Here is a 15,489-nt window from a genome sequence, read left to right as displayed (position 1 = left end):
GCTTGAACCATATGAAAACCAATTAACATGTGTATTGGATAACCTTAAATTTGTCTAATGGGAATCCAAGATTATATAAACCCTTAAAATAGGTTATTATATTTCTTTTCATGTGAGGAAGACTATTAAATTTTCTTCCATTTTTCATTTGTATTTTTCATTACATACTATGTTGCAAGGCAAGTTGACTTTATAATCTTGATATGTACGTTGTTATATTGTTCATAATTTTTTGTCATGACTTGATTGTCACTATTGGAAAGATAATAAAGAACCTACTTATAATTTCAACAAAACCCTAAGTTGGGCTACATATGAATTGGAACAAATGAGTTTTGTCTTTATAAATTCGAATTCATATATTGTAGGATTCAAGGTGAGTCATTTGATAAAGATGTTGGATGGGGTAGTAAGAATAAATTAAAAAATATTTGATGTTGTCAAAATTGGCTCACTTTAATAAGGGGCATCAAACCAACTAATAATCTCTTAGGTCAATGTTTGTAAGCCTCCATGCTTCAAACTCTTTTAACAAAATGTTGGTGGTTCCATTGTTGAATAGGAATAAATGTGATGCATTGTTCAATGCCATGGTTGGGTATACTCGCGATGAGGCAACTGTCCTTCCACCTTGGGCAAATGATTCAATAATTGAATGATCAACCTATCAACATGCATATTAGTTTTCCACCAACAAAATGGTAACTAGATTTGTGAATCTTGAATGTAAAGCACACTACCTCACATTAACATGTATTCCACAAAGCTAAAAGCTATTTTTAGTGAAAATTTGGTGTTTAAGATATAAGATAGGCAAAAAACTTCTAAACTTACAAGAATGCGAAGAGAGAGTTCATTTTCTTCATCTAGTACAATGACTTGGCCTCCATGTACTCCATTGTCAACATTCGATGCTAGTGATGAACTACATACATAAAAATTTGACAATGTGTAATAAAGCCAAAGATTAAATTTGCCAATGTGAGAATGTCATTGCATCTTGACCTTTGAATGATCTACTATATTCATCATTGAAGTTTCAAAAGGTAAATGTTAACCAATATTCATAAATAAACACCTACATACATTCAAACGCACATACAAAGACACATACATACTTGCATATATGTAAACACACATATCAACATGCATACATATGCACACACAAAAACATGCCTGCATATATACTTGCATCATATATACATACATTTATGCATGCATGCATTACAACACACATACCTAGACACACACGCACAAAACATGGTTTTCCTCATGCAAAACATCTCATACATATTGTGTAAGCATGTTTGGATGAGGCAATCATGTCTATTAGATATACCTGCTTAGGTCATTGCACATTATAATTGTCCATGAATTTAAGATTTTTGTGCCTCCATTGTCTTCAGTTGGACTTAGGTAAAAGTAAACACCAGTTCGCTCTTGAAGATCTTCACTTGATAAAACATAAATTCCAAATGGTCCCAATGCACTATTGTGAAGGGTAGCATTACTTGAACTATCCATGTCAAGCTCTTGCAATGGATTTGCAAACACTAAGTTGATGTCCCACTGATCACCAGATATAAGAAATACATTAGTGCATACGAAAAACATCAAACTTAGTCTCTTCCTATGTGAACAAGTAAAGATTGATCGTAGATATAAAATATTGTATTGCACTAAATTTAATGCCCTTTTTGTGGTGACAAGCCCTAAATATTCGTATAGTTGTGCCAACCCCTGAAGTTAACTACATCAAATCAATCAAATTGAGTGTTGGGTCATCAAGACTCAATGTGTATATACTAACTACACATGCAATTCGTGTTCGCATCATAAAAAGTTCTTGATTTTCAATTTCGGAGTTAGCATTCACCTGTGAGCCTGTTGCCCCTTCAACTTGGAGCACAGATTCACTTTGTAGTGTGATATCTTGAAATGTGATATTGTCGATTCGAAGACTAGTAATCTCTTCCACAGGCCATTGCTTAAGGTTTACTTGAGTACCATTATCGAACCAAACTTGCCTTGGAATTGTCTATCATGAAAATGAAAAGAGAACATTATAAAATTGATATATCACATGAGAAAGGATTCTTGAACTCAATTTAAAGTATCTCCATTGATTCTTTATCTTATATGGAGGCTCCCTTTTAGCATTTACCTAATGCAAGCATGAGGACTAGTGCCCTTTCTACTATCAAGAGCTTTAAATAATCAATTTATTTAAATATCAAACATAAGATTATGGCTTGTTCAATATGTATAATCTATGTATAAGATTGTAGAAGTTGTAATGGAAATAGTGTTTGATGAACATAAGCTCTCTCCCTAGTTTGCACAAGTGGTGAGCTCACCAATGGATTGAAGTGTATTAATGAACTTTCAACTCGCCTGGCCTATCATCTAGCCCTCACACATTATGGCATGCAAACACACTAACATTTGCCTTCATGTTGTAACATGAGCATAGCATTACCGACACTTCAAAACAATGCACTTGCAATGCAATGGTCTATTATAGGACATAATGGGTGCCATTAAGAAATGCATGAGAAATGAACCCTCCAATTGGCAAGGGTAACTGCTAAGCTTATTGTTGTAAGGTAACTCACGTGAAGGTAAACGGGAAAATAGTGGTTAGTGGACTTGTTTAGAGATAGTGAACCTCTGAGCCCACCCATCACAATAGTATGTTCCAATTGAAAGAACAGGAGCTACTCACCCATCACACTAGTATGATCCAATTGAAACAACAGGAGCTATTTATGAGGATTAATGACACTCAAGAGCTTACCTTTGTGATGAGTACGATCAAATTAAGACAATAGGAGCTACTTATGAGGATCAATCGCATTGAAGAGCTTACCTTTGTGAGATGAGTATGATCCAATTAAAACAGTAGGAGCTACTTATGAGCATTATGACACCGACTCCCGAGGAGCTTACCTGGAGTCCAGCCCAGCCCTTGATAACGTCGTCTTGGCGGGTGTCAGACTCATTGATCCAGCCAAAGAGGATGCGTCGTTGTTGGACGGGGTCGAAAAACGTCTTGGAAGCGTAGAAACGCCCATAATCATAACGGAAGCCATAGGTAAGGTCAAGGGAGGGGTCATCGGGGGTGAAGGTGAAGGTGGAGGGGTCGTAGGAGCCAATGGTGTAATAGTCGATGCGACTGTCATCCATGCTAGCCTTGATGACGTGCTTGACGCCGGGGCCATAGGATGACGTGTCGAGGCCGGCGGGGTGACCGGATGCGAGGATGGGGTAGAAGTCGACGCACTCCCACATGCCGGTGGCGTTGACGCGGTGGAGCAGGTGGTCGAGGCCGAGGGGGGACCAGGTGACGAAGTCGGGGCTTCGGTAGAGGAGGGCGACACCGGAGTCGTTTATCTGGGAGCCGATGGTGATGGTCCACAGGCCGTCGGCGCCCCGCCAGCCGGTGGTGGGGTCCCGGAAGTCGGTGTAGTTGATACCGGCTGGTGGCGCCAAAACCGGGTTTTGACTCACCTTCGTCCAATTGCGGAGCAAGGGGTCCGAGGCGTCCGACGGGAAGGCGACGTTCTGGAGCTGCACCGACTCCCGCGTGGAGCCCGTGTAAATGACCCCCGGCGTCCCATCCTCCAGTATCGTCGCCGACCCCGTCCACACTCCATTGTAGTCGTACCAGTGGTCCGGCTCCATCGCTATCTCCAAGTATAACCAATGTATCAAGTCCCTTGACACCGCGTGTCCCCATGATATTAGCCCCCAGTAGGCCTCGCTGGGGTTGTACTGGTAGAAGAGATGATACCATCCTTTGTAGTACAGCGGAGCTGCGGCAGCACGGTGATCACTATCAGCCCTCTCAGCGCATGTTAGCCCAAGGAATTGCATGTGATATATCCATGAGAGTGAGCTCAAAGGTCATGGTCCGGAAGGGCTTACCGTCTGGATCTGAGCATGGCCGCCACCCCCATGTAGAGAATATCAACACTCAAGAAGTTAGTGCTTCGGATGGTGCATAATCAATGCAAACTAACAAGCCTCTATGCTTTGGACTAGGTTGTCTCTATACATTTATTGTCAACCTCTTAGAGCAACAAGCCAATGTCTCATTGTACCCTTACTTTGTATCCCTGGTTTTGTCCAAGCTTTCTCATTTATTTTCAAAAATATGCAAATTAAGAGCTGCACCATGACCATGTCCATTGAGTTTGGTGTGTAGGAGCGAGAGTAACGGTATCGCAACCACGCAATTCAAAAGTTAACCTCGACCCCATCACCACCAACGTAGAGAGACAAGCTCTGTGCACCCATTTAGAGGAGAGAGATAGGTGAGAGAAAGGTGATTTGAGGAGAGAGAATGCCACAATACCTTCCAACGAATGACCACCATGTCATTTCAACTCTAACTAGTTCCTTCCAAACTCCAAAAGTGATGACACAAAAGTTAAGTATGGTTAAGAGCCCCACCGCGCTTAAGTTCTATTACTTAGTGAGGAGGGGGCAGTATAGCACAAAAAAAGAAAGTAGAGCTAATGATCAAAAAAAGAAGTAAACAATTGAAAAACATTTTCAAAACGAGAGAGAGAGAGAGAGAGAGAGGGGGAGGGAGAGAGAGAGAGATGGTCACATGTTGCCACATGTGAAGACTTGGAGTCTTCCTACTATCACTATTTTTTGTGATACTTGTTCTACTCACTAGAGTCCCATGATTTTAGGACTACAAGTCCAATAGTTGAGCCATACTTTGATAAACTTGACTATATAAACTTAGATAGGTTGAATGGACCTGGCCCTAAGTAAGCCATCCATGCTTTATTAAAATTAACTACATATACTTATGGAAGTAGAATTTGCCTAGGCATGTCCTAGCTCTAAGACTTGATAATAAATAAGCAAGCACACAAATAAACAAACATATGTAGGTTCATGTTATTCCCCATTGAATTGAGTTGTTTCAAGGTAATTGAGAAATAAACAAACAATCGTAATACAAAACTAACTACGCAGAGAGAGAGAGAGAGAGAGAGAGAGAGAGATAGAGAGAGTCTCTTCGGAGACATCTGATAGAGAGAGAGAGAGAGAGAGAGAGAGAGAGAGAGAGAGTGTGTGTGTGTGTGTGTGTGTGTGTTTTTGGGGGGGGGCGGGGGGGGGGCATGTTATCGGACCTTAGTGAATTGCAAATTGCCCTACAAATGCCATTCCTTTTAGTGGCAAAGGTAGATGAATATGATTGAAAACCAAAACACAGAAAAATGTATATGGAAATAATAACACCAAAACCCGAAGAATAATTACTAGCAAATGTATATTGAAATAGTGAACGGATATATAATCTGTGTATAAATGCACGAATTAGGAAATATGCGCAGGCATCACGTAACTTATTAAGCTAATAATTACCGTTCATCCAGTGGAGGCGGGGCTGGAAGTGGAAGGCAGTGCGAAGGGCGAGCTGGGCGGACTCGTTCCACGGCGAATCCTCCCGCACTTGCATGTCGAACTCCGTGGGCTCCTTGCTCTTGGGCGTGTAGGACCAATCGCTGGGCTCCACGTCATCATCCCCAGGCGAATGGGTAGCTGGCGATGAAGAATATGAAGGCGTCGCCTGCTCTCCATCTCGCAGGATGCTTAATCTCTTCGCTAATCTCTGAGAGGCGGCGCTAATCAGGTTTAAGACAGGCTGAATGCTGAGACCCCTTTGGGCGAGCAAGATATACGTATCAGGATAAGATGATGATGAATATGGCGAAGACGAAGACGAAGAAGAAGAAGAAGAAGAAGAAGCAGAAGAATAAGCAAATACTCCAGCGGCGGCAGCGGCAGCTAAGAGCAAAATAACAGCTGAAGAGCCTACAAGCAGGCTAGCCTTCTTCTTCTCCTTCTCCTTCTTCCTCAGGACTCCCTGCACAGCTTCTCTCTCAGTCCCCAATTCACTCTCCTCACCAGCCACCCCTCCCCCATAGTCGAGGAGAGACCCGCCTTTGCTTGCCATGAGACAGCCCTCGCCCAAAACCTCATCAACCCAATTCTATATTGTAGTGTAGTGACTAGTGAGTGTAGCTTGCCCTTTCCTTACAAAAAGCAAAAGGTCATTGCACGAGGATCATGTCTCCCCCCCTCTCTCCATTCAAGTCTCGTTCTACTCTCCTCCCCTGCCTTTTTTCTCTCTTTGATTAATATGGGTGTCTTGCATCTGCATGTGCAATATATTGGCTTACCTACATCATCTTGTAACCTTGTTGGAATATGCACCGCTTTTGTGAGAGGGCCCGATGGCACGGCACCATGATAGCTCACACTCAGACAAAGACATCCCACCCAATTACTTGCTCCCCATGCCTATCCAAGCCCTTAGCAAATTGCCACACAAAAACCTACACATGACACATGGGTCGGGGTCATTGTGATGTGAACACTTGCGTCCCTTACATGATGGGAAAATATGAGGTTCCTTGTCGAATCATATGGCATTATAATACTAATGCCTTGGAGAGTTCTAACATCATGTTCAATTCGACATTAGGGGCCTTTCATACTCTTTTCATAATCGCTTGTTCTCCATAGTTTCAACTAATTTCCTCCATTCTCAACATAATGGAAGTTGCAAAGCACATTTCACAACAAAATCTTTACTGATTTCTAAAACATACATCATTGGGCATGCATTTGATCAATGATCAATTGGGTAATTAACTTTGCCAATCAAATCATCATCCTCCTTACAAGTGTTTGTGGCACTGTAACCCATTTTTATCCCTTTTTCAAAAATGTGTTGCCATACTAATGTTATTCATTAATATTGTGATGTAGCCCAATGGCCTAAAGGCCCTCACTAGACTCTCTCTCAATCAAAGATAAGGTGCCATAGAGCTTCCTAAAATTGAACCATTGACCACCTAAAACTCACACACCCACCATACCTACCGGACTAGCTACTCCCTGGCATTTTGTTATCCTTTTTTGCTTACATAAGCACAATTGAATAACCTCAAGCATATTAAATGAGCCCAAGCACAATTGAATAACCTCAAGCATATTAAATGAGCCCAACAACCTATTTATGGTCCACTAAAATAAAAATTGTGCATGTTTTTTTCAACTTTATTATTCATAAAATGAAACTAATAGTTCTTTTTATCACTACAATTGCTTTATTTTTGGGGTTCTAACACTTATAGTAGTGACACATTGTGTGATGTGAGGAGTTAGTTTGCTTATGAGATGGACAAACTAACTATGCTTTCTTTTATTGTTTTTTGCTTTACTCACTTGAGGATGGATACTCCTTTGAAGTTTATGGGAGGACTCAAATATTGAATTGTAGGGTTGTCTACATAACCATATCATTTTATGAAGATATCAAACACAATATTGACACAGCTAAATTCTTAATCGAAGTGAGAAATGAAATATACCAAGAATATACCCCAAAGAAGGAATTGCACACACACACACACACACACACACACACACACAATCAAAGATTCTTAGTCACAAAGATTCTTACTTTATAAGTACTGTATGTACTACAAGGAAATTCCACTTTCTCAAAGTTACCAAGGAACATTGAGGATTCAAACTATCCTTCTTATGGTGATCCATATGGGGGCCAATTATTCTTAGAGATGTGCAAGGCCATTTCACTAGTGGAGGGATTCTTGTAGGGCAAAAAATAAGAGACCCCTATGATTTTTAGTTTGTACATAGATGGGCGAATATTTAGTTGATCAAAGGTGAAGAGTTTAGAAAATTGGATGAATGTTGTGAGAAAACATGATTCTTGGATTGTTTTTGGGTGAATTTTATGCCAAAATATGTAAATTTTTGGATATGTAGGCCATTTTTTGAGCTTTCAAGCCCAAAAATTTAGACCGATGACTAAAAAAACCTCTTTAAAATAGCTTTGGGCTAAAACTTGCCCCTAGCTTTTACCATGGAATCTTGGATCGTCCACATGATTATTTTCTAGTTGGCATTTGATTATTTACCATAAGTTTTGACTTCCAAGTAGGTACTACATTTCTAATGAATACCATGCTTTTACTAGACACCATTTCTTTTTGGAATCACACTTTGTCTATCAACAACCATGCGATAATTTGTAGCTATCCACTATTATAATGGGATCTCTCTCTCTCTCTCTCTCTCTCTCTCTCTCTCTCTCTCTCTCTCTCTCTCTCTCTCTCTCTCTCTGTCTCTCTGTCTCTCTGTCTCTCTCTCTCTCTCTCTCTCTCTCTCTCTCTCTCTCTCTCTCTCTAAGTATTATATGTCAAAAATCATAGTACAACTTTTAGCTACCCACTACTATGATGGATCTCTCTCTCTCTCTCTCTCTCTCTCTCTCTCTCTCTCCCCTTACCACTATGAATACACAATGATGCTTAATAAAATACAATTTTGTGGAGTCCAAACCCACCATCACGTATAACAGACTACACGACGCAATACTTTTCAAAGGAAGTTCTTGATAATTGAGTATTATTGGTGCAATAAATGTTCTTATGGATAACTAGTTTGAAAAGTTATGAAAGTTAATATATAGACACTAGAAATATCTAGCTTAATACTTAAATAATGATCATAAAGTTGCATTGCAATGTTCAAATTATATACCATGAAAAGAAAAGTCATCATTATTAGATAGCTATTAAAGAAATTGAAATGATATAAACACTTATAATATTTGAAACTTCAAAGAGATGTGTGATGTTTCAAGGGTTAGATAGTTCCTCCGTCAAAAACCATAGTTCTTTTCATCTAAAAGTTCATCAAGCAAGAAAGATAAACATAATAACCTTCAATAAACCCTTTTTATATGTTGAGATAATGTAGAGCAAAACTCTAATATAATGCTCAATACTTGACTCTACTATAAAACTTTATAATCCTAGCTAGTGATCTTAATGAGGAAAGCACTTGATATTTGGAACTTATCGAGCACTATTGAATGAGATTTATTTGAAGTTTAGAAATGAGAAGCTCTTCAGAAGGAAATTGTATGGTTTGAAGATCAATGACCTTAAGGACAACTATAGGGAGGAAATTCACATTACCTTAAGAGGGTTACGTTTGCTTACATCATGGCATTGAGAAGTCTCAATAAGTGCAATATTTTCTTAATGATAATTCATCCTAAGTTGCATCTTTTTCACCAATGGCATAAATACGATCTTTTATGTGAGATGTTATGCATTTACAAGTCTAGATAGTTGTGTGAAGCCTATTAGGTCATGGTTCGATATAGATAACCACTTATATTTTATAATAGAATTTAGCAATCATTGTACAATCATTAACCCAAGGTAAAGGGTATGCAAAGCTAAAAGCAACATGTCCACACATGTCTTGCATCATTTTAGAGATAGGACATGTCCATGGAGTGCTTGATTATTTCTAATTTGATTTTGCAACTAAGTGAAGCTCTAATGGTTTTCTACATATGAGCATGTGTGGCATAGACTTGCATGCTTGTAGTCTATCATCATCTATGTGCAAGTTTCCACATGCACACATAGGCTTAATATATTTTCACATGTGCTTTTATGTACTCATATCTAAATTATCATGAATTTGCTAAAGTACAGAGTTTTGCATGTCCTCTAAAATAGTTTCAATGAGCAAAGATATTATTTATACAGGAAAATTATATTAGGAGTTACAAGATAATTTTCATATGATAGAGGATGTTACGCATTTACATAGAGTTTATAAACTAGTATTAAGTCACAAATTATTATTATCTGGATATCTGGATAAGGTCCAAAACAACTGTGATTCATACTTATTATATGATAGTAGCATAAATTGAAGTAATTATTATATTTAGGGATGTTCTAATGACAATGTTGTAAGTAGGTGATTCATAATGAAATCTTCCAATATTCTAAATGCAAGTAGTTCACACTTTCCAACATGGTACTTTAAATAAAAGTGATGTTATGAAACCAAAATATATATTGAAACAAATCATTCTAATAATCATTCTTATTGAAGTCTAGGTCTTCTTATATTCCCAACATGTCATAGAAGTCACATACAATATGATAAAGCAATAATTCCCCCCCAAAATTGGCTAAGTTTTCCTTAATCTCCTTAAGTAGGTAAAATAAAAGCTCCTACATTTTCAAAAGCTTCAAATTTGCTAACTTGAAACTTTAATTTATTATTTAGATGAACTTTTGGAAAATATATCAAGATCAAGAATCTAACTCCTTTTTTATAAGGTCCAAAACAATTGTTGGAACTCTTTTGTATATCATATTTAAAGTATTGTGTTGAAGTGAAGCTTTATTTTCCCATAGTCTAGATGATTTTGTTTCTTTTCTACAATGACATATATGGTTTCTTGGAAACAATAGATATTATATGGCCAAACTTGATTTCCTAATTCTGTTCAGGTGAAAGGGATGTTTTGACAATAGAATCATGTGTCTTGAAAATGAACGGTTTGAGGGCCACCTTGTATATTTGGTCTCTCTTCCTAGCTTGAGCTACAAACCCTCCTATAAGACAACATCTTCCTATTTTAAATCCAATATTAGAAAGTATTAGCATTTCAAAAAATGTGATCAAAAGGCTTTAAAAGAGGAGTGCACATCATTCATGAAAACCTTAGGTTTATTATCGAGCATGTGATCATAATGGAAAAATCTTTACAATTTTCAAGAGAAAAGTTTGAATTGGTAATTTGAAGAGCACTTTATTTACACCTTTACAAAATGCTATTTAGTGCCTTTGTAGAGAGAGAGAGAGAGAGAGAGAGAGAGAGAGAGAGAGAGAGAGAGAGAGAGAGAGAGAGAGAGAGAGAGAGAGAGAGAGAGAGAGAGAGAGAGAGAGAGAGAGGTAATTCAATGAAATAGATTTAACACTATCTTCGAGGGTATGCTCCTTTGCCATCACTAATAGGTGTAAAACACTTAGGGTTATAGTATTAACCAAAGAATTGATTTATCCACCACAATTAAATTCTTACATAATTCCATAGGCTAATTTTTGTTTTTCAAAAGAAGGATAGTTTGTTAGTAAAATTTGTATATTTAATGCATAAATGTTGAGAGATTACTCTTTTTCAACCCAAATTTGTGTTTAGAGCTTGGATGCATAAAGATGTTGAGTGTAAGTAGCAAAAGGCACATTGTGATATTGACTTTGGGTGTCTAAAAAGCTTGATTGTTAGGCATAAGAGACATGTGGCATGTAAATTACTTGTTCACACATCATGTGTGTTGCATTTTAGTAGACCCTCTATGAATAGGCCCCTTTCATTCAAACAGTATCACATGTTTTTCTTGCACATTTTAGTATTGCAAGCCAAACTCCTAAAATGGTAACATAATTCAAACTCTTGAGCCTTATGACATAATATGCAATGTTTTCAACTTGAATATCTCTTAAATGGACTTTTCAATATCTTACCTCAAGTTTGCAATGCCTCTTCATCTTTGAGCTCTTAAATGGACTTTTCAATATTTTACCTCAAGTTTGCAATGCCTCTTCATCTTTGAGCTCTTTGCAATGTCACATACATAAGCTTTGCAATATGCTCATGTAAAAATAAAGATTACTCTTTTTATTATGAGCTTCAAAAGGGATGGAAGTGTACCTATGAAAAAGAAATTTCAAGTGTGGAGTCATATGTAGCCTTCAAAAGCACGCACACACACACACACACACACACACACACACACACACACACACACACACACACACACACACACACACACACACACACACACACACATGCATATAAGTGAAAGTGGAAACCATGGTAGAGATATTTGAGGGTTTTTTTTTTGTTTCAAAGTTACCTATATGCATGTTATTTCTTTTATAGATGCTCTTATTGAATTTGCATAACTTTCATGCTCAAAAGCATGTTGAGATGGCAAGCCCAACATGTGTGGACACATTGATGATGGACTACCTAGTTAGATGGGTTCAAATATCCATACTTAGCATATCGGTGGTCATCATGACCTCTATTGGCCACATGTACTTACAATTGGCATAGTTATAGTGCCAATAGATTGCCATAGTCAATATTGCATTGTTTGACTTTGAAGGTCACTTTCCTTTGCATCTAATCTACACATAGTGTATATTGTAGAGTGTGTGAAAGAAGAACAAATGAGTGGCAAGAAAATAATTTGGCCTCCATCTCTCTTCTTTTTGTTCTCCTTATATCTACAATATGGGTTTGGTTCATGTCCCTCCATAATGCAGGTTTTGTCATGGTGTTAGAGTCTCACCACTATTACATGCTATTTTGGAGGCCCAAGAAAAGAACGAGGAGTAAGGATTCAAGTGAGCAAGCAACATGTAAGAAGCTCTACTTTTTTTTTAAATTTTAGTATGGGATATTACCTATGGAGCCATCCAAAGCATAAGTGATCCCCCAATTACAAAAAATTTTAGCATGGAAAACATGTTCACAAAGGACAAAATAATGATATATTGGTTATTTATAATAATTGAAAATAGTATACTCGGGTATGTAAAAAATGCAAAGAATTCACATGTAGCTTAGATCACCTTCAAAAACATGTTTATAAATACAAAGCCAAGAAAGATGTAGCTCCAGCAAGAGATGAGTACTTTGAAGAAAGAAAACATGTGTGTAAGTGAGTATTTTGTGAAAGTGAGGATCATTGAAGATGGTTTGGTAACCATTGATGGACTTAGTAGTGGAAAGGCTTGGAGATCCTTTGTTACTTTTGTATATGTATATGAGTCATTTTTTTTATTTTGATGAGTTGTCCTCTCTCATGATTACCCAAGCAATCAAATGTAAAGTGAAACTTCAAAAAGGAGCAATAAACTAGTAAAATGGGTTAAGTCAATAGTTTGGTGATATATAGATTCTAGGAGGCCATGGTAACTCTAAGGGCATGGGGAGCTCTAAAGGAAAAGGTGGATGGTAGAATAGATTTTTTTTTATCTTGGGTATTATTTGTCATTATTACAAAACATATATATCATATTATAGCCCATTCTTATGAAAGAAACATGACATCAGAAATAGTGAATTACAACAAGGAAATTGTGCATCACCACCAATGTAGAATGATGAGAAAAATAAGCACCTATTTGTCTTTCATCATATGATGAAATCCATGCACAATAGTTGGGAGAAATGTGGGATTTAGAGAGTTGAATTTATGTAGAAATGAGTGATGATTCATGCCACCCAATTTCATAGATAGGAAAAGATCCATTTTCATTAAGTGATGGTTAAACAAAATGTTTATTGAATGTATTACATGTGCCATGTATTACAAATAATTTAGTGTCTCTTGATTAGATGGTATAGCAAGGGTTACAGATCAGATTCAATGCAAAGGGATGTTTTGTGGAGGACCTTAGTTACAAAAAGAAGAAGAGTTGGCTATATGTTTACTTTGGATGCTTGTATTCTTGTTATTTATTAATGCATAAAGTTTGTGAAGCATGCCAATTTGGGAAGTAAGATAATCTTTTTCGCAATACAAAAATGTAAGCATTAGTATACTTGATGTTATTCATATAGATATTTGGAGGCTTATACAAAATGTGTCTCCTGGTGATATTAAGTATTTTGTTACACTTATTGACGATCATTCCAAGATAGAGTGTTTGGGGGCTTACACAAAATGTGTATCTTGGTGATATTAAGTATTTTGTTACTTTTATTGATGATCATTCCAGGATAGAGTAAAAATCTCAAATTTCCTATGAGATTTGGTGTGCAATTAGAACAGTGATCTAAGGCCATTTTGGGCCCCATTTTAGCTCCACAAGATTGCGAACAATAGTTTCAAGATATATTGTAATTTGAATTGTGTCATCCTTTCTTAAGTGCACAAGTTACAAGTTTCAAATTCGTAAGTTCTAAGGTGCTTGTTAGAAAGAAAGCATAAGTTTGATCTATAAACAGGTTGCATACTATATGAATTGCCGAGTAGTAAGTTAAAAGGGATGCCACTTGATTTTTTGGCTAATTTTTGTTGTTTTTGTTAACTAAATGGTTGATTTTTTATTTATTTTATATGTTGACTAGTTGGTTTGGAAGTGTTTGAGAACATTTTGGATAAAATTGATTAGATTTTAGAAGCTCATGATAGTTTCTAGTGGATATATGATGTTTTGATATGTTTTGTTGATGTTCTAATAGTGTCTAATTGGTTCTAATTGAGTCAGTTTAGCTTCTGTTTTGTTCTATTTTCCTTCTATATGAGAGGATGGAATGATGATTGATGAAGTTTGAGATTTGTTTAGAAGCTTATTGAATTATTCTTGATGGTTTTGAATGGTTTTAGTTGAGTTGAATGCTTTCCGGTGACATTTTGTATGGTATTGTAAACCCTTTGTAGAGCCATTGCCTTTGTTTTGTATGCCTCTGCTCTATAGGACTTTTGTGGGATGAATGTGTAGCTTGGGGAAGTTTTCTAACCTTGGAAAGAGATGAATACAAGTTTAAAATAGCTCAAAGAAGTGGAAGAAGTAGCTACTGAAGACTCAAGTAAAGATTGAAGTGATAGTGATACTGTTGAGCTATGAAAGGACATTGTAGTGGCTCTAGTGACCTTTCATATCAGACATACCTCTTGGGAGGGGTATCCGCGACCAAAGAAGGGTTATGGATGATTATTATTCAATATTCCAATGTACTATTGAGAGAGAGTATGAGAGAGAGTGTGTGTGTAAGTGAGTGAGTGAGTGATAGGCCAATTTTTGATGCACAACAATGTATCTATGAGTAAGAGATTATGAGAGAGACTATGAAGACTATGAAACTATTGAAGATTAATGCTATGTGATGATTTTCATTCAAAGTGAAGTATTTCTTTGTGTTCTCTTGTTCTTTTGATGAAGAAAGTGAAGTATTTTTATTCAAAGTGAAGATTTGAGAAGATTGGTGTTGTTTTTCTTGTTGTGGTTGATTAAATAATGAAGAATATGCTTGTTGAGGATACAAGATGGATTTTCTTACAGTAGATTCCCCATTTTCTTGATGTTCCTCTTGGGGTTCCATGTTTTTGGTGCACAGTTAGGGAAAACTATGATCAATAGGCACCAAAAGGGGCTGAAAATGAAGGAAATGGCATTGCTAAGAGAAGAAGAATTCAATGGATGCTTGCGAAGTTCACTTCCAAGAGGTGTTTTCAACGGTGGTGAAGATGACTACACCCTATTTTGTTTGTTCTCACTGCATAGTTGGATTTAGAGTTGGATCAGATGGATATGAACACTACTTTTCTTCATGGTGACCTAGATAAAGAGCTATACATGAAACAACCCCCTGAAGGTTTTGCTATTCCATGGAAAGAGCATTTAGTTTATAAGCTGAAATGTAGCTTGTATGCAAGCCCCTAGAAAGTGGTATAAAAAGTTTGATACTTTTATGCTTAGCCATGGATTCAAATACAATCATGTAGATCATTGCTTATACACTAAAAAGGCTAATGATGGAAGCCTTATTGTGCTAGTTTTATATGTGGATGATATGCTGATTTCACTAAATTC

At 37.1% G+C, this 15,489-nt stretch overlaps 1 protein-coding gene across 1 annotated transcript; it reads right to left on the bottom strand.

The window, feature by feature from the left end:
• Positions 1-395: 395 nt before the first annotated feature.
• Positions 396-6,101, bottom strand: LOC148026844 (acid beta-fructofuranosidase 3, vacuolar-like). The gene is made up of 6 exons (XM_087691382.1): positions 5,389-6,101; positions 2,950-3,815; positions 1,877-2,038; positions 1,340-1,569; positions 835-925; positions 396-664 (listed from the first exon to the last, which is right to left on the bottom strand). Exons 1-6 carry the CDS (start codon positions 5,978-5,980, stop codon positions 479-481), a joined length of 2,127 nt encoding a protein of 708 aa, XP_087547508.1. The 5' UTR covers positions 5,981-6,101; the 3' UTR covers positions 396-478.
• Positions 6,102-15,489: the final 9,388 nt, after the last annotated feature.

The sequence above is a fragment of the Lygodium microphyllum genome, chromosome 13, assembly GCF_053477565.2.
Source record: "Lygodium microphyllum isolate KBCC chromosome 13, Lygodium_microphyllum_v1.1.10, whole genome shotgun sequence".
Lineage (NCBI taxonomy): Eukaryota > Viridiplantae > Streptophyta > Polypodiopsida > Schizaeales > Lygodiaceae > Lygodium > Lygodium microphyllum.
The sequence above is the reverse complement of the archived record's forward strand: the minus strand, read 5'-3'. Positions and strand labels throughout refer to the sequence as shown.

What these genes read in the sequence shown, in the direction of transcription:
- LOC148026844 (XM_087691382.1), bottom strand. Translation starts at nt 5,980, where the DNA reads ATGGCAAGCAAAGGCGGGTCTCTCCTCGACTATGGGGGAGGGGTGGCT. An exon ending in CCGCCTCCACTGGATGAACG is followed by an intron (nt 3,816 to 5,388) that starts GTAATTATTAGC and finishes GTGCTGCCGCAG; the next exon opens with CTCCGCTGTACTACAAAGGA. An exon ending in AACTCTCTCTTCGCATTCTT is followed by an intron (nt 665 to 834) that starts GTAAGTTTAGAA and finishes GCATGTTGATAG; the next exon opens with GTTGATCATTCAATTATTGA.